The sequence below is a fragment of the Ruditapes philippinarum genome, unplaced genomic scaffold (assembly GCF_026571515.1).
Source record: "Ruditapes philippinarum isolate M1 unplaced genomic scaffold, ASM2657151v2 ctg17_1_1_1_1, whole genome shotgun sequence".
Lineage (NCBI taxonomy): Eukaryota > Metazoa > Mollusca > Bivalvia > Venerida > Veneridae > Ruditapes > Ruditapes philippinarum.
In genome coordinates, this window is record NW_026865484.1 from 500,331 (window position 1) to 523,966 (window position 23,636).

The 23,636-nt window shown below is 32.1% G+C and overlaps 2 protein-coding genes across 8 annotated transcripts in view; one reads left to right on the forward strand and one right to left on the reverse strand.

The window, feature by feature from the left end:
* The window catches only part of LOC132729282 (phosphofurin acidic cluster sorting protein 2-like), a 49,573-nt gene extending 43,373 nt beyond the window's left edge, over positions 1-6,200 (reverse strand). For 2 of the 7 annotated variants that reach the window (XM_060715003.1, XM_060715005.1), the window contains exon 1: positions 5,887-6,198. In XM_060715003.1, coding sequence (XP_060570986.1) covers positions 5,887-5,996 — 110 coding nt within the window. In that variant the 5' untranslated portion in view covers positions 5,997-6,198. Of the gene's footprint in view, positions 1-5,886 lie in introns of all 7 variants that reach the window. The other 5 variants (XM_060715007.1, XM_060715006.1, XM_060715002.1 and 2 more) reach the window with 4 other exon arrangements.
* Positions 6,201-9,078: 2,878 nt separating this feature from the next.
* LOC132729302 (peroxiredoxin-5, mitochondrial-like) lies at positions 9,079-21,165 on the forward strand. Its single transcript, XM_060715034.1, has 6 exons — positions 9,079-9,219; positions 13,465-13,596; positions 14,486-14,527; positions 15,331-15,420; positions 16,437-16,531; positions 18,754-21,165. Exons 1-6 carry the CDS (start codon positions 9,130-9,132, stop codon positions 18,863-18,865), a joined length of 561 nt encoding a protein of 186 aa, XP_060571017.1. The 5' UTR covers positions 9,079-9,129; the 3' UTR covers positions 18,866-21,165.
* The last annotated feature ends 2,471 nt before the right edge of the window (positions 21,166-23,636 follow it).

Here is a 23,636-nt window from a genome sequence, read left to right on the forward strand (position 1 = left end):
AGTGCTTTCATAATACAACTTAAAAATACTACACTACACAGATAGAACACAGAAAAAAATCCAACGTTTTGCACGAGTTAAGAGAGAAATAGCAATTTTAAAAATAAGAAAAGAAAAAAATATAAAAGTAGCTGAACCAGGATTCGAACCTACGAGTGTACGTCAATATACTTGATGTGAAAGCCCTTAACGACTGTACTGTGCTAAGAGGGATTTATAATTTAGACCATTTTACAACTGATATAATTATACATTCATATCGATTTACAAGTAGATAATAACGTTTACGGAATTTACCGACTATGGGGTCAAATGCAAGAGTGCCAGGTCAATGTTGTTGGACAATATTTGAGTACGTTATAAAACTGAAAAAAGTTTTATATGTAATGTTTACTTAATCAACTGCTAATGTTGTTAATCGCTAAATTGTGAATAGTCCGCTGAACTTTTGGCTATTATTATTTTATTGTAAAAAATATTGGCTATTGTTTTATTTGAGCCAGTGTGAGCCCCGTAGAAGTATAAATGAAAATTTTCAGTGTCAGTTCTAGTTGGGTGCTGTCATTTTCAATGCAACCTAATGATAAGAGGTGAGGTTTTCCTATTACAAACAAACACAAGTTTTCAGATTAATTATTAATCGTTGAGTATTCAAGTGAAAATGGAAGTGGTGCATAAAATACCGAATGACAGCTTTAAAACGGAAAACTGAACTATTTTTTTAACAGACTTCTATTTAATAAAGAAAAAAACTAACATATCTTCGACTACTGTTCACTTTTATGTATGGAAAACTTTTTTCTCGCTAATGTTACTTACATAACTATTTCATTAACTAAAATTACGAAGTATTTCAAAATAATTTTGGTTTTAGATAAACATTTAACCTTCCGGACGCTTTGTCGGTATACGGTGGTTTTTGAGCAAGTGAACTGGAGTCAAAGGTATGTTAGTTTTTTATATAAATAGAAAAAATGATTATCTTTTTCAACCATAAATAACACATTTACATAATAATATAGATCTAGCTCATTTACAATAAATATAACCTTCTGACTGTTTAAATTAGAAATAAGCAATCCGGTCAACTCGTCCCCTGGTCAACTCGTCCTCTGGTCAACTCGTCACATTTTTGGTCAACTCATCCCCTACTTTTGGTCAACTCGTCCTCAAAGAGTCAACTCGTCCCTAATATGGTCAGCTCGCCCCTACTTTCGATCGATTCGTCACTATTATGTTTTAAATCAATGTCTTTAAATAATTCTTTTATGTAAAATTAATAATGAATTTGATTGATATCAAAATATTAATAAAATAACGTCTTTTTACGTTAAATTTTAATGATCTTTATTTAAGCGCATGTGCATAGCTTTGATGTAAAACTACAAAGACAGGTAAGTTTGCAAACATTCAATTAATGTTTAATTAATCAGAGTTTTAATGATAATTAAATTAAGTCCAACTCTTTAATTTTTGACAGCCTCCCTGAATGGATTAAAGACTGACGACTGATTAACAGAAATTAGAAGTGCTAAAAACTTTATGTCGTTGCGTATAGAAGGATCGTGTTAATTAAAAACATGATTATTTGTTGTGAAATTGTCAGTGGATATTAACTAATTGAAAACATAATTGAAAACATAAAGTAATTCCCAAATATTTAATTGCCATCTAATAATTAGTAAAGATTAATATTTAATTTCCGTAAATAAATCTTTAAATTGTTCTCAAAGAGGAGCTGTATAAAACCGAGTTCCAGAATTTCTTGTATAATACAAGTCAATATATTGAATGTATAAATTATATTTTATCATTGCATATGAAACATGTTTTCATACATTAAATGTTATTGCTATTGATCGTCTTCGTGTTTTTTTCTGTATGTAATTTAATCAGAATTATGCATATATACAGGGCTCATCCGGAAGGGCGATTCAGGCGAAAACTTCGCCGTGTATATTCCAATTTCGCTCTTCCGATTGATCAAAGAGAAGTCAACATCGCCGATAAAATCTTAATTCCAAATAGTAATTACTTAGCGATGTAAAGAGCAGAGATTGTATCCGCCCATATGACGACCGCTAATTATCATTATCCAATCAGAGCGTCGCTTTATACTACCCTTCTACAGGGCTCATCTTAAAGGGCGATTCGGGCGAAAACTTCGCCGTGTATATTCCAATTTCGCTCTCCCGATTGATCAAAGAGAAGTCAACATCGCCGATAAAATCTTAATTCCCAAATAGTAATTAATTGGCGATGTAAAGAGCAGAGATTGTATCCGCCCATATAACGTCTGCTAATTATCATTATCCAATCAGAGCGTCGCTTTATACTACCCTTCTACCTGTAAGCAAAGCGATAAACCGCCTACTCTAAACAGTAAATAATGAGAGCATCGACCCGAAACGGTATATTTGTGTGACAGTTTTGCGAGTTTAATACGGGATTTGGCGATAATTTCCCGATTATCTAAACATGTGCAATCTTTCCTAATTGATTTACACAATGCACTTCGATTGCGTAAAGGCGATGTGCAATGGAATTTTCACGGCTGTCACAAAACTGTTACTAAATTAAAATTAATCAGTTTCATTAATGATCAGCGACCGGATAGTTTTGAATGATTTCAGTCCGTTAACATCTATTTTTACTGTAAAATTATGTCGCTCACGTCATGGCTACAGGGCGAAATGCCCAAACCTAGCATTAAGAAAGTTACTGATTCTGATAGTTACACCTACGCGAAAATTTAAGAAAGCCAATTCGCAAAAATCTTGCGATTGGTATGTAGTAGACAGTGAGGGTGTTTGGCATTGTTATCTTTGTAGAAATGCCAAATTTGACACAGCTTACGCACGTGGACACGACATCCCGGCTAAACTACATATCGGCTAAACTACATATCGGTCGTATATAACAACAAAATTTGTCAGGAAAGAAGTGTTCTTACTGTTTCAATATATATATTTGTTTTAATGTCGTAAATATGACGCTCAGATTAAGATTTATCAATATTGTAAATTTCAAAAAGCATTATTTATAAAGATATTACCGAATTTAACATTTCATGAAAATAAAGGGAGGTAATTAGAAATTTATTTTCTATAATTTCTCAGTCAAATTTTTCAATAAGAAATGAATGTATATAATTTTAGTGATCAAATATAATGTGCACAAATGTTTGCAGTACATATTTTACATATTTTGGATGTTTGAAAATTGTTTTATAAGTATAATTATATGCATATAAATACGACATTACAACATATAGGATATTAAATGAAAATTCTGTTATCAGAACAGAATAGAACAGATCTTATTAATCAATATCCAATGTAACTTATCTTCTTATAAAAGTGAGGATAATAAAAGTGAGGAAAGTAAAAAATATAAAAAACAAGTTTTTAATCATATTTCTTACACATTATTATCAACAAATCTACATGAAAATATATAAACACATATTTAGAGAAAGCTGATAAATAGATATCAAAAATAATTTGTTTTTATTCATATTTGCAGCTCAAAAACATTTAGATGCCATTGCCAGATCTACTATTAATTAATCTACTATTAATTAATAAACTGGAGAAATATTATAAGTGATGTTAATTGTGTTTATATTATAATTAAAGGATGTATAGCCATGCATGTTAATGCATACACACTGGGTTGTTTCCCTTCTCCCTAATTTTCGCGAGGAAGTCACTACTCCCTAAAATTTCCCCCCAGGATGAGCCCTGCTTCTACCTGTAAGCGAAGCGATAAACCGCCTACTCTAAACAGTAAATAATGAGAGCATCGGCCCGAAACGGTATAATTGTGTGATAGTTTGCGAGTTTAATACGGGATTTGGCGATAATTATACATTGTTTTTCCCCGATTATCTAAACACGTGCAATCTTCCCTAATTGATATACACGATGCACTTCGATGGTGGGTTTTTAACCCGAGTAAAGGCGATGTGCAATGGATTTTTCACGGCTATCACAAAACTGTTAGTCAATTAAAAATAATCGATTTCATTAATGATCAGCGATCGGATTAAAAACTTAATCATAGTTTTGAATGATTTCAGTCTGTTAACATCAAATTTTTACTGTAAAATTGTTATGTCGCTCATGTCATGGCCACAAGGCGAAATGCCCAAACCTGGCAGTAAAACTAAAAGAAAGTTACTGATTCTGTCAGATACACCTACGCGAAAATTTAAGAAAACCATTTCGCAAAAATCTTGCGATTGGTATGTTGTAGACAGTGGGAGTGTTTGGCATTGTTCTGTTTTTAGAAATGCCAAATTTGACACATGTAACGTATATAACAACAAAATTTGTCAAGAAGAAGAGTTCTTATTGTTTCAATATACATATTTGTTTTAATGTCGTAAATATGACGCTCAGATTAAGATTTATCAATTTTGTAAATTTTAAAAAGCATTATTTATAAAGATATTACCGAATTTAACATTTCATGAAAATAAAGGGAGGTAATTAGAAATTAATTTTCTACAATTTCTCAGTCAAATTTTTCAATAAGAAATGAATGTATGTAATTTTAGTGATCAAATATAATGTGCACAAATGTTTGCAGTACATATTTTACATATTCTTTGATGTTTGAAAATTGTTTTATAAGCATAATTATATGCATTTAAATCTGACATTACAACCTTCCGGACGTTCAAAGAAATTTCTGTTACCAGAACAGAATAGAACAGATTTTATTAATCAATATGCAAGGTGACTTCATCTTCTAATAAAAGTGAGGAAAGAAAAAATATGAAATTGATTTTATCATCACATCTTTTCTTACACATCATTATCAACAAATGTACATGAAAATATATAAACACATATTTTGAGAAAGCTTATAAATAGCTGATCAATAGATATCAAAAATAATTTTTTATATTCATATTTGCAGCTCAAAAACATTTAGATGCCATTGCCAGATCTACAACTAATTAATCTACTTTTAATTAATACTACTATTAATTAATCTACTATTAATTAATAAACTGGAGAAATATTATAAGTGATGTTAATTGTGTTTATATTATATTTAAAGGATGTATAGCCATGCATGTTAATGCATACACATTGGGTTGTTTCCCTTCTCCCTAATTTTCGCGAGGAAGTCACTTCTCCCTAAAAATTCCCCCCAGGATGAGCCCTGCATATATATACGTATTATTAGATAAAAAAAACTCCAAATATTTGCATACAAAAAGCGTCAAAATATGTCCAATTCAGTAATTTTATAATATATTATTTTAACAGTCTATAATAATTTATGAAATATATTATATGAAAAACAAATAGTAATAGAATATAGGGGATGAGTTGGGGACGAGTTGACCAGGGGACAAGTTGTCCAAGGGACGAGTTGACCAAAAAGGTGACTGACTAGAGGACGAGTTGACCAGGGGACGAGTTGACTCTGAATCAAAAATAATGCCTCAAGACACTTCAGGACGCTAAATTTCTTCAGGACGCTTTTTAATAAGACCGGTTTTTGAACAATTTCGATATGACGTTGCTTTGCCCAGAAGCAACGATATCTCAATCATAGCGACGTCATATTTATAGGACTAATTGTTTGGACTACCAGTACCAGTCATTATCAATCTCAAATCTTCATCTTCATAGAATGCTGCATTGCAGTATAGATATCTGTGACTTTTAACATGAAAATACCAAATCTCTATTAGGAACCTCCTTAGGTAAAAATTGAATGTTTAATAAAACACTCTCGGCAACAAGTAACAAAATTAGAATGAATTAGAATCTATTCATATTTCAGGATAACCATAAATATTAATCGAGTGCTTAGAAAATATAAACAGTAAAAATATGTAAGATTTAACAGATATTAAAAACATACCTTGCAATACAATTTGGGGAAGACTTTTCTACCTCCCATGTTGCAAATAACTTCATAGAAATAACTTTTTGTCCATTTTGGACGGACAAATTTTTATTTTTGTCCGCCATCTTTTTTTTAGATATTGATGGAATTTAGTTTCGAATTAAGGTCCTCGAATTAATAAAAATAATTATATCTGGGTGCAATGTTAAACTTCATTGAAATGTCGTAATATTCTTTATTTTTAATATCACAAGTTTTATTTGCAATAAATTATGGATTAATAGAATGATTAATCGGATATTAAACGAAAATATTTTAATTCACGGATCGACTCTGCCGCCGCAATAGTAAAACATCGGCTCTCATATAAAACACGCCCGACACGCCCGACATAAGCGCAGCATTTTTAAAAATAAACAAACGAAACATGAATGGTGACCAACGTTTGGCATGGTTGTAAGCCATTAGAAGAAAATAAACTATTATCTGTATACCAGCACGGATTTAGGAAAGGAAGGTCTTTTACCAAACAATAATTGTTAGAATGTATAAGAGTGAACTAAAGGAAGGTCTAAATTACCAAACAAAATAATTGTTAGAATGTATAAAAGACTGAACTAAAGGAAAACAATGTATAGAAGACTGGTCTAAGGCAATAGGCGAAGGACATGATATTGATATAGTGTACCTTGATTTCGAAGCAGTATTCAACAAGGACCCCAACAAACGACTAAATATTAACTAACGTATGAAGTATCTATAGGCATAAGAGGCAAAATATATGAATGGACAATTTATTTTTAGAAAACCGACAGCAAAGTGTAAAGATAAACAGAACCTATTCAGGGAAGCAAACTGTAACAAGTCGAGTTTCTCATGGAAGTGTGCTAGGACCTGTTCTCTTTAATAATATTTATAAATGACCTTCTGGACGCAATTATCTGTACTGTACTCTACAGCTAAACATTTTGCAGACGACACCAAATTATTTTGTCATAAATGGGCAAAATGATGAAAACCGACTTCAGGATAGTATTTTTGCTTATTTTCGGTATCCATCTATACCGGTATTTTTGATGCGTGTGCATGACTGGTCAATAAAATGGCAAATGATCTTCAATACAATAGTAAAACTATTCTTATGGGGCAAAATGTATTCCTTGATTATTTTATAAAAGAATGAAGTGATAAAATCTGGCATAACATCTGTAAAACCCAACGAGTTTATGAGGAAAAAGACCTGGACGTGATCTTTAATTGCAAAATGATATTTTGTAAATATATTTGTAGTAAAATAAATAAGGCTAATAGGAACCTAGGATTAATGGTAAAAGAACATTATGTATGAACTTGTATGTTCAAAGAAATGCTTCTTCAACTTTATAAATCATATGTAAATAGAGAAAATAAGAACCCCTAAAGAAAGCTCAACACGTCAAAATTGAAAATGTTGCAGGCTCGGTTTGATTGAGCCTGTTCATGGACGGTACTGTCAAGTGCAAACTACCGTCCACCCCCCTTAGCACCGGCTAAAGCAGAATTCAATATTTAAACAAGAATGGTAAAATTTTGAATTTAAAAACATCCGCAGATGTGTTCATACGGCGGTTATCATGGAACCTTCAATGTGACACAGTAGTGTCATTCCATGAAAAAGCGGTGTATGGTCCCCAAGTAATAAAAAGCTTGTGCCCTAAACGAGAAAACAATGGATGGAACTAAACAAAATGGATTTTTGAAAGGGGATCAGAGGTTATGAGGCCTGCATATCACAGATAAGACGTCAAAAGACAAAGTTAAAAAGCAGACAACATTATTCAAGTAGGAAAATTGGAACCACCCAACTAGAAAATGCCAAATAGTTAAAACTAAAAATACCTCAAACACGTACATCAATAATGTCGTGCTGAACGATCTTTAAGGATCAGAAATATAACATCTCTGATTGAATGTACGGGGCGACTTTTTACAGCCTCCACACGGCACAAACAACGCTGATGTGGCATATCTTGAATATAGCTCCGTAATAAGGTCATCCAAATCTAAAACAAAAATAGACGCAATATCTATTCAAAGCGTTCAGAGAAGATCTACTAGGTTACATAGAGAATTATCTGGCAAGGAATATAATAAAAGAATATTAGACTTCGGCATCCTAATCCTTGAATACATACGAAAAAGAGCAGATATAAGAGAAACTTGCGAAATAATCAGCAAAATTGATAAAACAAAGAAATATCAAAAATTAGAGAAGAAACCAATACAAGAGGACATGTAGAATTTTCAAACAAAGGGCAAGTAACAACAATAGGGAAAAAATATATTTAGTCTTATGGATTCTTGGAACACATTAAATCATGAGGTCGTGGAAACTACATCGCTCAATTCATTCTTGAAGTCAAAATTAGATAGACATTGGACTTGTCAAAATAAGTTTAACGTTAACGAATAAGTGCTATCAAAGCCGGTGAAGTTAGCCCACAGCTTTAATTACAGTCGTGGTTAAACAAAATTAACAACATATAAACATTACTGATTATATTTATTTATAACAAGTCATTTTTGCGTTTTGTAAATTATAATGATGCCAATAAATTTGAAACACGTATCTATAAGCACAGACACTTGGGATGTTGAGCTTAAAACGCCTTTAAAATCAAAATAAAATGTATATTTGTCAATCCCAGCACATGTACTGATCATATTATATATATATATATATATATATATATATATATATATATATATATATATATATATATATATATATATATATATATATATATATATCAGGTACGTATATATATACGTACCTGATATATATATATATATATATATATATATATATATATATATATATATATATATCAAAAAAACTTAATATAAGCCGTTTTGAAAAAAAATCAAATTTCAACGTCTATTATAGACGTTCAAATTTGAATTTTTTTTCAAAACGGCTTATTTATTTGGATTTTAAAGGCGTTTTAAGCTCCACACTGTGTCTATAAAATGATCCTAAGTGCTAATTAATCAACTAGATCTAGATCTTTTCACACAAAAAAATGGTATCCTTCGTGGAGAAGTACGAAAGAGTAATACCAAGAAGAGAAAACAATCTTCAAAGCGGCCAATGAGCTCAGCTTAGTATCATTAAATGATATTCCGACCTGAAATACTAAAAATGAACAGAAACTTTCGATTAATTCATTCTACTTTGCTAGTTTCGGTTAAATAAACATATTTCGCAAATTATAAAACATGGCCGTCGCTTTGAGAAATCCATTGTGTCGAAATGTTTGTAGATTAATCAACAATCATGAAGTGTCACATCGTAGGAATTACATAAGAGTAATTGAATTTTACTTCATTATTGTTTTACATTTTTAAATAGCCAAATCTGAGAACCATAAGTTGAAGTTTAACCATTGTTTTAGTGTAATAGAATTCGGATAAAACGTGACTCAAAGACACTGCACGGGCTCGCGTGTTTGGATGATCCATGTGGCCAATGGGTACCGCGTACCGGTACCTCCTTTTTTTACAATGTTATAAGAAAATAACTGTTTCAATTTTTTTGTAGCAGGTGCTAGTGAAAAATATGTAGATTTAGATTCTACACTGATTCCATACTGCTTATGCTAATATGAAATTAGGCAAAGCCTATGAACGGGGAAGTCGGTATTCTTATTTTACATTTACCGTTTTAAAAGTGCCATTCCGTATTTTATACACTGCTTCCATTTGTTCTGGTTTTCTGTCTTATTATATTATGGTTCCCATCCAAGATGGCTGCCAATAATTCCTCGGCTTTTATCGTTATCTTGTCTTGTTGGTCAAAAAGTTGCGATTTGTCAATTATCGAACTACTCCGCCGTTTGTCATTGCATTACGGCTCACAACAAGAAATGACACTGAAAATTTCGCTGATAGGTATCGCATTCTAAATTTTTTTCTTTTTTTTTCTTTTTAAATATACGCATGTAGTCTATAGCTGGGCAAGCCAAAGCCAAGACTTCCCCATATAAATTATGGTATTTTCAGTGTTTTTCATATTATCATGGTATGCTTAAAATTGATAGAATCTTGAAGATTCCCAAAATGAATCTACTTTGTAGCGCTGATATACCCATATCAAAATTATACTAATATGACAGTAGGCAAAGCCTATGAACGGGAATTCATATAAAAATATTTGTTCATTTTTTCAGATAAGGTTGTTTTTTTTTAATATGCATATCAAACGTCATTCATAAAAATAAGATATGCAATTGTCTTAAAGATCCATGCATATTATCATTTTTGTCACCACAAAATAAGCCTGTCCTCCCCTCATAATTTAGACAATAGTTATATGCATGCTATCCAAATATTCCCAAATGTAACATAGAGCTTACTAATAGATGGTCTCAGGTCTTCGAAGGTCCCAAGTATCAAAAGATTGCTGAAGTCAAATTAATTAAGCATGAGACTGTCAATTTATATAATAATCTATTCAGATTGACAGTCTTTACAGACCGGCAGAGACCTTTGTTTTTGCAGAGACCGTCAATAAGTAGGTCCCATGCGAATAATCTCTATCAATAGACGCTCTGAAAGCAATATGGCATCATACATACATTTTAGGGAACAAAAGAAGATTTTAAACATAACTGTTGATAGTTAAAAATTGGCCAGAAAAGGAAGTTGTTTACATATTCTGAAAGATGTTTATTTGAGATATTCCGAAATGTTAGACAAAAGAACTGGCACATTGGCACAATTGGGCAATCGCGTAAATAATAATAATATTAATAATAATAAAAACATAATTAACCTTGAAATTCATATCTTTGCAATTGAATACCCAATTGATCTTGAAATCATAGGGTAACAGGTTTTATAATACCCAATTCAATGGAGCCAATACCCAATTCCACATGAAATGATGGAGCAGAGATCTGCCAAGAATTTGAAAGAACTGGGCCCTGGGCCCACTTGGTCTGAAAATGATGGGCCATTTTTACCAAAGTATGGGCCTTGGGAAAATAAGTAAACATTGACCAAAAATAACTGTTAAAAAGTTTGTAGATAATTGAATTTTCTTGGTAATAAAACTTAAATCATATTTTATGACAAGTGGTTCACTTATAATTCAGTACTTAACCAATAATTAAAAATTATGCCTACATGGTAACTTTCTAACTAATATTATTTGTAGGCAAAATATTTTTTAAATGACTGCTCAAAAATTTGATATGCAAATTTATTCACATAATTGCTGTTTCTTACTTGTAATGTCTTATATTGTGCATTATCCATTTAATTGTTCCTACTTGGCACCAAATGTCCCTTACCACTGTATATTGGCGAATTTTATTGCCCCTTGTATGCCTCTGTGTAGACAGCATACATCAAAGACATTTGCTGACAGACCTTTTGATCATGAAAAAAGTCATGCACAATGTTTCTCTGATTGGTTAATCACCCTGTCAAATATTCTGATGACGAAATATACATCTTTTTTTACACTTCATCAGCCAAAACTTGCGTGAACTTTAGTGACCTTAAGGTTGATCAAGTTGAACACCTGATTATACTGTACTGTAACTTACAGCATTTCTTAAAATAGCAACACTTTTTTTTCAGTTACCGATAATCATTTTAAATATTAAGTAGTTGTAGTTAATTTGTTTGTTTGTTTTATTGAATTAAATTTACGGTAGTAGAAATGAGTGTCTGTGTGGGAAAGGGATTATGAGAAGAAATGCGGTAAGTAGATAACATGGACAAAAGCTTTAGGGGAATGGATAAACTCAAGAATATGCGTAATTACAGGAGGATGACTAAATAACCCAGCAGACAGTTTTGTTTTCTTATTAGTCTGGCACAGATTTTAGATGCGCCCATGGCCCTTTGCTGATGATTTTCCTGCGCCATTCTCATTTTTTTAGCGCCAATGGCGCAAAATCGCGTCCTCGGCAGATCTCTGATGGAGTAATAGTAAATACCCAATTCACTTTCAAGGCTTATCTGTTGCTCTGTTTTTTTATTTTACATTTTCCGTTTTAAAGAAGTCATTTGGTATTTTATATACCGCTTCTCTTCAGACTTGTCCCCAGTGCACTTCATCTTGGATGGGAACCATAATAGTACACACTACATAACAACGATTTGGCCCATATAATAAAGTCGGAGCCTACTATGTTGTCCTTTGATTAGTGCCGCACTGATTAAGATTAAAGGTCCTTTGAGATGTGACAAAACATGGCTAATTTATCTTTTTTTAGTGAGTTGGTAAATTTATTGTTTTGTTTGAGAATTACACAATGGTTTAAGAATTATATCTTTTTTTAAAAAAAGTGGATTTGATTAACGGAAAACTTCTTGCATTTGTTTTTTATGCCCCCGCCAATAAAATGGCTTAGTATTACCCTGTTCCATCATTCCGTCATCATCAGTTTCCGTTCATTATCTTAGTAACCATTCCACACATTCAAGTCAGATTTGACATATGAATATATCATGTGAAAAAACAGGTCAAGTTCGAATTTGGTCATGGTCCGATGATTTTTTGACAGAGTTATGCCCCTTGATGAAATTTTCAGTTTCTGTTCATTATTTCCCCAACAGTTGTACATATTCAATTCAAATTTGACATATGGATACGTCAAAGGAATGCACAGGCTAAGTTCAAATTTGGTCATGGTTTGATGATTTTTGGCAGAGTTATGCCCCTTTCACTTTGAAACTAATATGAAATTTTCAGTTTCTGTTCATTTTCTCCCCAACTGTATTACACATTCAACTCAAATTTCCCACATGGATACCTCAAAGGTAAGCGCAGATCAAGTTCGAATTTGGTCATGGTTCGATAATTTTTGGCAGAGTAATGCCCCTTTAACTTTGAAAAAAAATAAAAAAAATTCAGTTTCCGTTCATTATCTCCCCAACAGTTATTTATATTCAACTCAAATTGAACATATGGATTTCATAAGAATACACTGGTCATGTTCGAATATGGTCATGGTTTGATGATAGCTTACAGAGTTATCCCTCTTGAACTTTGAAAAAAATTAGAATTTTTTAGTTTCTGTTCATTATGATAATATCTCCCCAATGGTTTTACACATTCAACTCAAATTTGACATATAGATACATCTTAGGAATAAGCAGTTCATCATGATTGAATTTGGTCATGGTTCAATGATTTTGGACAAAGTTATCTCTCTTGAATGTTGGAATAATTTTGAATTTTCATTTTCAGCACTCATACTTTTGTGGAAGTGTATATGTAGTCATTTTTTTGCTACAAATATTTAATATGCAATTTACAAAAGGTTAACACTGAATAGTTTCAGTGCCTAGTTTTTTAAATGATTTTATTTTTAGTCTTATTTCGAGCAAAATTACTTACAAGAATAGTTAGTTATTCTAGCAAGTTTTCAAATTGCTATACTTTTAATATAGAAGAAATGATCAACTTGTCAAGTGCTTTTTTGCATGCAACATTGTTATCTGTTGCTGAAAAATTCCCAAACATGCACGTTTTCCTTCTGTGTTTTGATTTATTGAATCAATGAATGTCTGTAAAGACAACTGTGGTTTCCTTTTTAGAGAGGAGAGAAAGTGCCATCTGTGAACCTGTATTTGGACACACCTAACAATGCAGTCAATGCATATGATTTATTTAAAGGAAAAAGGGGTGTATTGTTCTCAGTCCTTGGAGCATTTACACCAGGCTGTAAGGTATGTTAGCTTTTATTTTATAAACTCACACAATCTATACAGCCAATACTAAATGGGTGACATGTATTTATATCTTGTTGTAATACACCCATGAACAGTGCCTAGGCCAAAAATAAAATTATGTTTGTTTCCCCTTCCCGACCCATTAAAATTAGGGTTGGGTAGGTAGGTAGGAATTTTTTTTTATATGTGCATAATAATAAATAATCTGCATATATGTATAATGAACTACTAAAATTAATTTATTAAGTGCAATAGTATATGTACATGCATTACCATTCACAACTGACATATACAACAATTTATTAACTATGCTAGCTGTTTAAAATATCAGATTAGATTGTACCTGTTGTACTCTGAAAGTAAAAAAATACTTTCATCCCCTAAGAACCTGAAAAAAAACTTTTGGGTAGGGGCAAATTTGTTGGGTAGGTAGGGAAGGGGAAACAAATTAAATTTTATTTTAGGCCCTACATGAACTATATAAATAACTGAGGAATATCGAATGAAACCATTAGTTATCTGCCCTGAATTGTAAGTAAAATCAATCCAGCTTATGCTAAAACAGATATAGACATAACCGCTATTTTATTGCTCATTTATTACGGTTTATTGTCTGTTTTCAAAATACTTACACCAATGAAAATCTTGTGACCTTAGCTTTGTATCAATTTAAACTTCAAGATATATTTTGACAGCCAAAATATCTTTACTATATATTTAGGACACACTACTTTGTCTCAATTTCTTTCTATGTACATGTATACTGTAGTTGAGATATTTCACTATGTACATGTACTATGACTGTATAAAATGTATTTTGATAAACTATCCTGTTTTGTGCAATACATGTATGTCATTATAAATGCATTATTCTCAACAATTTCAGAAGCACATACCTGATTACCTGGATCACTATGATCAATTTAAGGTGAGCAAACAATAATTTACACTATATCTATTTGTCTGAAAGTTGTTTGTATGACATGTCACGGGTTTATGGTTTGAAATGAGTAAGTCAGGGAAAAATCAGCATATATAAAACAACAATGTTATCCTTACTCACAGCTGATTTTATTTGATGGACTTTGTCTTGCTTTGACTTCAGGTCTACCATTCATGTCCGTAAGTTGTTAATGTAATTTGTTCTGAGATATTGCAAGATAAATGCCTGATTAAGAAGCAAGTATTCATAGACCTGTAGTTATCCCTTTTTGTTTTCAGATAGTTTTGGTGTTGTCTTACCTATACAAGTTTCACAAATTGTAGTTCTACTGTGGTCATGACCATGGCTCTTATTTGTCAACAGTACATGTACTATTTAGTCCAATAAACAGACTTGACACTTAAGTTGACAGAATTTATTGTTGTCAGGTTATGATTATATAAACTATAAAGCTTTTGGAAATACATCTTGATGGTCAACTTTTAATAATTTAATGATAATCAATTTGTTATCGGCATTCTGTTATCAGACTGGTAATTTATTAATACAGATTAGGGTATCACATGTAGGTGAGTTCCCCACAATTTTTGTTGGCAAAGCATTGATTTATGTGTTTATTAATTGAGCCGTGTCATGACAAAACCAACGTAATGCATTTGCGACCAGCATGGATCCAGACCAGCTTGCGCATCTGTGTAGTCTGATCAGGATCCATGCTGTTCGCTATCAGTTTCTCTACTTGTTATAGGGTTTATAATTTTGTAATTATATTTTCTTACATGTTGTAGGCTGAAGGATATGATTTGATAGTTTGTGTAGCAGTCAATGATCCATATGTTATGTCAGCATGGGCAAAGTCTTTAAACACAAAAGACAAGGTAGGTTAAATGCTTTTATGATAGTATATGAGGAAAAAGTTTTTCAGACTTTTCAAAACCAAACAGGAAAATGATTTATAATATTTTACATAATTTATCCCCTCACCAAAGGCTGGCAAATATTAGAAATGGTCTCTATCAGTGCATCCATCCCAATTTTGTGCAAAGCATAATGCCAATATTACAGGTACTTAAGATAAGCGATTTTCTTCAAACTTCAAATACTGACAGAGCACTTTTGGAGAAAGTGCAGTGTGCAAGTACTGTAACTGTATCTTGTTTTTAAGTTATTCCTCTTTATCAGATTTATTTATAAACCATTTTCTGAAGCAAAACTCCAAAAGTACTTAAGGGAAATTCTTCAAACTTAATACATAACGTACACTGGCATGTAGGAAGTGCAGTGTGCAAGAACAATAACTTTATCTTGCCTACTTTTAGAGTTAATGCCCTCTATCAGATTTATATAAAAAACTTTGTCTGAAGAATAACTTATAAAGGACTTGGGACTTTCTGACATTGTACATTGGTAGGAAATGCAGGCTCTATGCTTTCAGCGGCCCAATTTCTCATTTATCAGATTCATTTAAACAAGTTTGTCTAGAGCATAACTCAAACATATTTAAGAGAATTTCTTCAAGCTTCGTACTCTGACAGAGCACATTGGGAGAAAGTGAAGTGTGTAAGTACAATAACTCTATCTTGCCTGCTTTTAGAGTTAATGCCCTCTATCAGATTTATATGAAAAACTTTGTCTGAAGAATAACTTATAAAGGACTTGGGACTTTCTGACATTGTACATTGGTAGGAAATGCAGGCTTTATGCTTTCAGCGGCCCAATTTCTCTAAGTCAAAATAGACAGTTCTAAATGATGATGATAATAATAATAATAATAATAATAATAATAATAATAATAATAATAAAAACACAAGGAAGTCTTTTTTACAAAATTTGCTAGGTGAGGATATTAGTGGAAAATTTGAAGTTACTGTTTGTAGTTCTATTTTATTTTCAGATTTTAATGTTAGCAGATCCCAAAGCAGAATTCACGAAGGCAATGAATATGGATTTAGATTGTAGACATATTATGGGAACTACTAGATCTAAAAGGTAAGTGTTGACTGTTTTGGCAACAGGCGTCTTGTGTTATTTATTATTCATATATACATATGTTAAAGGTGAACTTAAAATCAGCCTCATTTTATAACTGCACTGAAATATACATGTATAATACTAAGATGGATAAGAAGGTTTAAGAAGTAGAAATTTATTAGTTCAGAGGTTAGTATTCCTTTGGCAAGCCAAGTGATTATCATTTCTTTGATTTATACCCTCTTGTGTGCTTTTTTCATGGACAATTTAACGTTGCAACATATCAGAGTTACATTATCGATAGAGATTAATAGTTTTGTCATTACTGAGAAGAAATATGTTTTATGAATATTTGCAAATACTTTTTAGTCATTTTTTTTGACTCCTGGTTCAAATTCAAGGTAGAAAAAAATCATGTCATTGTATTTTTAATTTTTCTTGGAAAAAAATGAATTAAACCAAACAAAAGATGAATTTACAACCAGTATTTATTCTGTTAATATTCATGTATCTAATTAAGACATTCCATATCACAACTGTGTGGAAAAAAACTTAAATTTCAATTTTTTTTAAAGAAAATTTACAGTAAATGTTTCAGGCAATGTTGTCAATTTTTCTGTCAAAACAAAGTGACATTATGCTCATTTTTTCATCGTCAAGTCGAGCTTTATTTATTCATTCATAAGATTAACTGTTAGAATAGTCAATGACCAATATTTAATAATAAAAATGGTAGTGATAAAGTATAAAACTGTCTGTAATATAAAAAGACTCCCCCACTCTTTTTATCAACTGAATGTTACAGATACATTCTGAAGGATACTTATAGCATTTTCCATTTGTCATATGGGTTATAAATTATTTTTGTGAAGAAGAAAACAAAATTGGAAAAATGTTAAGTTTTTTTCTTACTATTTCCTGTACACTCTCTATGTACACTTTGAAGGGCAAAATGTCACTTTAACCCATTACTTCATGAGCATTTTGTGAAAAATGGCTGTTTTCATTGAAAAGTCTCCCGTTACAAGTTCAAATTGCTATAATACTGTAAAAACTGCTTCAACACTAATCAAACTTGGCACAAATGTTGACTGGACCATTGCCCTTGCAACAACATGCTCAGGCTTAAATTTTCTGTTACCATGGCAACGAGGGGACATCTCAAAATTGCCAAAAATCACTATTTTGCGTTGATTTTTTCCATCAAAATTGATTTCAAAGTGCTGCAACTTCTCAATGGATTGAGATAGAGTCAAATGCTTTTCAGCGTTGGTTACGCGTTACCTTATGATCAATCTGGGGTCATTTACAGCCTCTCACAAGTCCAAAATTTTCTTGGCGATGAGGGGGACTCCGCCCCCCTTCAAACCCCCCTAACAGAAGGGGGCACATCCCCCTTCTGGCAACCCCCTGATGTATCTTTTGGTTGGGGTGCCGCGCCGAAAAAGAGGTCACTTTTTTTAACAACATTTCTCAAACAAAACCAAGTGTTTGGGGCCTAAATAAGGCATTTTTCATCATTTGAGACAACAAAAAAGGGGGGGGGGTGAAAAAGGCGTTAAAAGGCGTGTATATGAAGTAATGGGTAAACACATTCTGATTAAACTGCAAATTTTTTCAGAATAACCACAAATAGTATGATTATACTATAGTATTTCAAGCATTGAAAGTATCAGATCTTATATTTCTCTCAAAAGAGTGTAAGTACATAATATTAAATGTTATTACATTAATATTGACCAAAAGTTGTTTTGCAAAATGTAACTAAACTTATACAGTAAAAATAATAACAGCGTTATGACAAACACTGTATTTGTTTCCTGCGAATTGTTTCCATTTGAAAATGTATGATATGGCAAATGATATTAAAGTGTATAAAGCTATTTTTCTGATGCAAAAAATATTGTTTGAATTTTAAAAAAGTATAGTTCCAAAATGATTGTATGAAATAGATAATTATGGTAGTTTATTGCCTTAAAAGCGACTGGCGCATGCACAAAATATTGTTAAACAGATAAAACCCTACTTTAAATCACAAAGTAATATTTTGTTCCGTAACATTTTATTCTGTTTACGTACATTATTCATATGTATTTAATAACAGAGACATTCTATGTTACAACTTTTTTGGGAATCAATGATATAATAATGGAACCAACATAACTTTACTGTTGATAAATTTTATTAAAATATTTCATAAGATATAGATTTATACCCTTTAATGTATTTTTGTATTTCAGATATTCAGTAGTGGTGGAGGACAGTAAAATGAAAGGTTTTAATATGGAACCTGAAGACACTGGACTTGCATGTTTATTATGTATACAAAATATGAAAAATTCTAAAGATTGATAAGATGTCAAGACTGTGTTTATTTATTGAAGTGATATATGAGTAAGACCTTACCTTTTAGGTAGGATAGACTTTCAGCCCCATAGAATGTAACCCAGGAATATCATCTGTGTGTCATGGGAATCTGTGTCTAGGTTTGGGCATCTTCATCAGAAGGGGGGTGTAACAGTTCCTTCGCCATAGCATTAAGTTTATGTTTGACTGGTACCAGACTTAATATAGTGTGGGGTATAAACAGACTGGTACCAGACTTAGTATAATGTGGGGTATTGACAGACCATTTGAAAGAAACCAGTCAAGGTCAGATATTATAAGGATGTTGTGCATTGATAAAGAATGACAAATGATAACCATTACATGTAATGAACAACATCTTGAAAAACTCTCTACATCTGTATTGTGTGTTAATAGATGAAATTTATATTAACACTTTGTATGTTAGTGGAGACAATAGCAAACCTATGTCACAAATATAGAGACAGATAATCATGCACATCTACTAGCTACTAAGTTTTAGTATTTTTATTCTGAAATCCAGTAATCTGTTAACCCCTTAGCCTGCTGGCAGCAACTGGTTTGAGCCGCGTCACGACAAAACCAACATAGTGCGTTTGCGACCAGCATGGATCCAGACCAGCCTGCGCATCTGCGCAGTCTGATCAGGATCCATGCTGTTCGCTATCAGTTTCTCTACTTGCTATAGGGTTTGTAAGTGAAAGGCATGGATCCTTATCAGACTGCGCGGATGTGCAGGCTGGTCTGGATGCATGCTGGTCGCAAAACCATTATGTTGGTTTTGTCATGACGCGGCTGATTTTATTCTGATGTGATCATTGCAGACCAAGACTAGCTGGAACATCACTGCTGTATGATCATGGTCTGCACTGTTTGCTATTTGATCACTACATATTTTTAAATTTTCACTGGTTTTATCTGGATTGAAAGATGGACAAGTCTGTTTACGGCATTTAGCATGGTAATGGTTAATGGGCAATTCCTTATTCAAATCAGAGCAAGTCATTTTAATTAAAACTTTAGCAGGGTAAGAGCTAAGAAGAAAAACTTATTGTATACTGATAATACACTCCTATGACAAAATATATTAAAAAATCAAAAATCGCTTGTTTGATTTTCTAGTGAGTAAACAATCAGTGCAATTATAATTATTTAGAAATAATGTATGCAGAGAATCAATAACTGATTTGCTGGTTTAAAAGATTGACGACTTAAAAATTTCTATATAGTTATGAAAAATCTTTACTTTTTTGGTCGATTTAGAGTTGGAAACATTTAATTATAATTATTAATCTTTTTTTACATTGGGTTTGAAAAATTTGTGTTGCAATATGTCTTCCACTCTTGTTTGTGATAATTAGAGACAGAAAAAAGGGACTGGGGGAAAACTGATACATAGTAATGTAAAGGTGTTAACCAAATTTCTGGAAATGAAGGTGGTAATGTAAAAGGTTAAAGAACTTGAAGTGAAATCATGATGTTGAAAATTGCATTTGTTTTTGGTTATGAGTATTATTATATTGTTATAGTATTATTTAAAATGTGTAAATTTCTAAACTCATGGAACAACAGTTATTCAATGCAATAAAGCTATTTTTACTTTTTCAACTACATGAAACACCAGCTGCAGAAATATCTCACCATTTCCTGGATATAATTACCTGACAAACACTGCTTACTTTCTCAACATATATTTCACAGTTTGAAAAAATGACTTTGACTACAAAAACAGACTGATAATTTGATTTAAATTAAACACAATGGTTTGATAAATATAACTTATTATGAATTCAAACCCATTTACTGTGATTTTTATGGGAGAACTGTCACTAAGATGTGCTGAAAATCAAAATGTGGCTGTAGTGATATTGGCACAGCATTTCTAGAGTTGTATATTTGAAATGAGAGTGCCAGCATAGATGTTTGCAAACGAGTAACAAGAAGTCCACTTCCCATCATAATTATGTTTTGATTTTGTGTTTAGTGCTAACAACTAGATCTATGTCATAATCTGAACATAAAGAATCATCTTTGCTTTCCATTCACAGAGTGAAGTAAAATATCTGTCTTTGTATTTTAAAACTTCGCTTGTGTTAAATTTGTTGCATAATTAACAGAGAAACATTTTAGTTACATTTTTATACAATAAGTAATTGATGTTCAAATGTATGAATTCAATTATTTTCGAGTCACATTTTATTTGGCATTGTTCATAATGAATGTTGGAATGCTGAATGAAGCTGGCTTTGTTAATCATGATTTGTTAATAAATATTATAATAATGAGTTGTAAAAATCTTATATTTTATTGAAGGAATGGTGTTTATCAGATTTTGTCAAATTAAGTTGTATTAATTAAGTTTTATTAAGTCCTCGTACTCATAGACTTATAATGAACTTATTATAATTGGGATCAATCTGTTATATAAGATTTGTTTGAAAATTTTGAGTGTCTTTGGTTAGTTTAGACAAATTTATTTTTCTTTAATTGTGACCTATTTCAACCTAGTCTGCCTCCTTGAACTAACCAAGGCAAGTGTAATTTGAAGGAACCTTAACATGATCGTAGCCTTAACCACTATGTCATCGTTTCTGTTGTCTTTGATTGATGCAATCAGAAAGATTGTTGGATTTTTAGCTCACCTGGGCACAAAGTGCTTAGAGGTGAGCCTTCAAAAAGGCAGTGTGTCATTCGTTTGATTAAATAAACCCTGCTTAAGGGACTTTATTAACGAAATCTTTAAAAATCTCCAAAGAAACTACATTGTCCAAACCTTAGATATTTAGCATGCTGCATCACCATAAGTGTAATCATCTTCAAGTTATATAGATCATATGCCCCTGACATTAAATCAACCCTGTATTGGGGGTCACTTAGTTTATACATCTAGGAAAATGCATTTAAGTCTTATTGTGTGAAACTAAAATACCCAAAGTTTAGATATTTGTCACATAGCATTGTCTCACGGCCTCAAAAGATATTTAAATCATGCTCCTAGGGTCCAATATGGACCCACTCTGGGGTCACATATTTTACTTAGACTTTAACAGAAAACATATATTAAAGATCTTCTTGGAAACTTGAATGCCTGAATCATAGTTATTTTAGCATTAGCATCACTTTTTTTCCACAGTTGTATAAATCATGTCAGTGTGATCAATATTAGACTTCCTTGGAGGTTTATATAGACCTATTTAACCCTTTCCTTCATGAGCATATTGTGAAAAAATGGCCGTTTTCATTGAAAAGCCTCCTGTTACAAGTTCAAACTGCTATGAAACTATGAAAAATGCTTCAATACTGATGAAACTTGGCACAAATGTTGACTGGAACATAGCCTCTGTAACAGCATGCTCAATCTTAAATTTCCTGTAACATTGGCAACGGGGGGACGTCTCAAAATTGCCAAAAATCACTATTTTGCATTGTTTTTTCCATCAAAACTGATTTCAAAGTGCTGCAACTTCTCAATGGATTGAGATAGAGTAAAAGGCTTTTCAGCGTTGGTTACACGTTACCTTACGATCGACCGACCTGAGGCCATTTTAGCCTGTCACGTGTCCAAAATTTTCTTGGCTGCCCCCCTTCAAACCCCCGAAAAAGAAGAGAGCACATCCCTTTTCTGGCAACCCCAGATGTACCTTTTTGATGGGGCCGGCGCCGAAAAAGTGGTCACTTTTTTATCAAAATTTCTCAAACGAAAAACAGTGTTTGGGGTCTAAATATGGCATTTTTTCATTGTTTGAGGCCTCAAAAAGGGGGGGGGGTCGAAAAGCACGTCTATATGAGGGAAAGGGGTAAGAAGACACAGATATACATCTTCATGTGGAAAACTTCAATGTCCACAGATATTTAGCATGTAGCATAACGATGTGGTCCTCTATAAGTTACATGATTTATGACCTTAGGGTCAAAATTGGGAAAGGTCACTTAGTTTATTTAGTCATGAATATATAGCAAAATAATAATAATAATGATAAATAATAAAATAACATTTAAATCTGGTGGAAAGTACAATGGTCAGAGCTTAATACTTGGCATGCAGACCTCTGCAAATATATTTTTTTAATCATAAGTCTTGAATAAAAAAAGGCACATTCATTGAAGAATTGTGACCTTTTTAAGAAATCTATCTCAGGTAAGCAATCTAGGGCCACAATGACCCTCTTGTTTATTTCAATTAATAAATACCAGATATATATAGTAAGACATTCATATTAAGACAATTGATGTTGACTGCTAAAAGGGAGGGATAATACGAATTTATATGATTTTAATAACTAGAGAAGCAGTTTAAAACTTAATGAAATTGAAGGACAGTACTTAATAAATGCATCTATCCACACTGCTCGTCTGTACAGTTTAGTTTTTAAAGTACCCAACAATACAAGTAAAAAGTAGCTGAATAAAAGCAATTAAGGCATATACATTTCACAAATTTCAGGTTTTTAAAGGCTCCGGTATCATTAGGAAAATGTGCCTTTTTTCAGTAGATTTTATAGAACTTTGATGTAAATATGATGCTTTAAGATAAAAGAATCGTTAAATAACAATTGTTGTTTTGCCCCATCATTATAACAATTCTTATCTATAAATTGGTGACGAAGAAATATTTTATAGGGAGTCATATAATGCGCGCGCATCCTCAAAGTTCTGATACCGCGAACAACCGGTATTTTGAAGTAAAAAAGGGAAGAGATGTGTCAAATTATTTGGAATATTTAAAGTAGAAGAAAGGACATCTTCTTTGCGCATC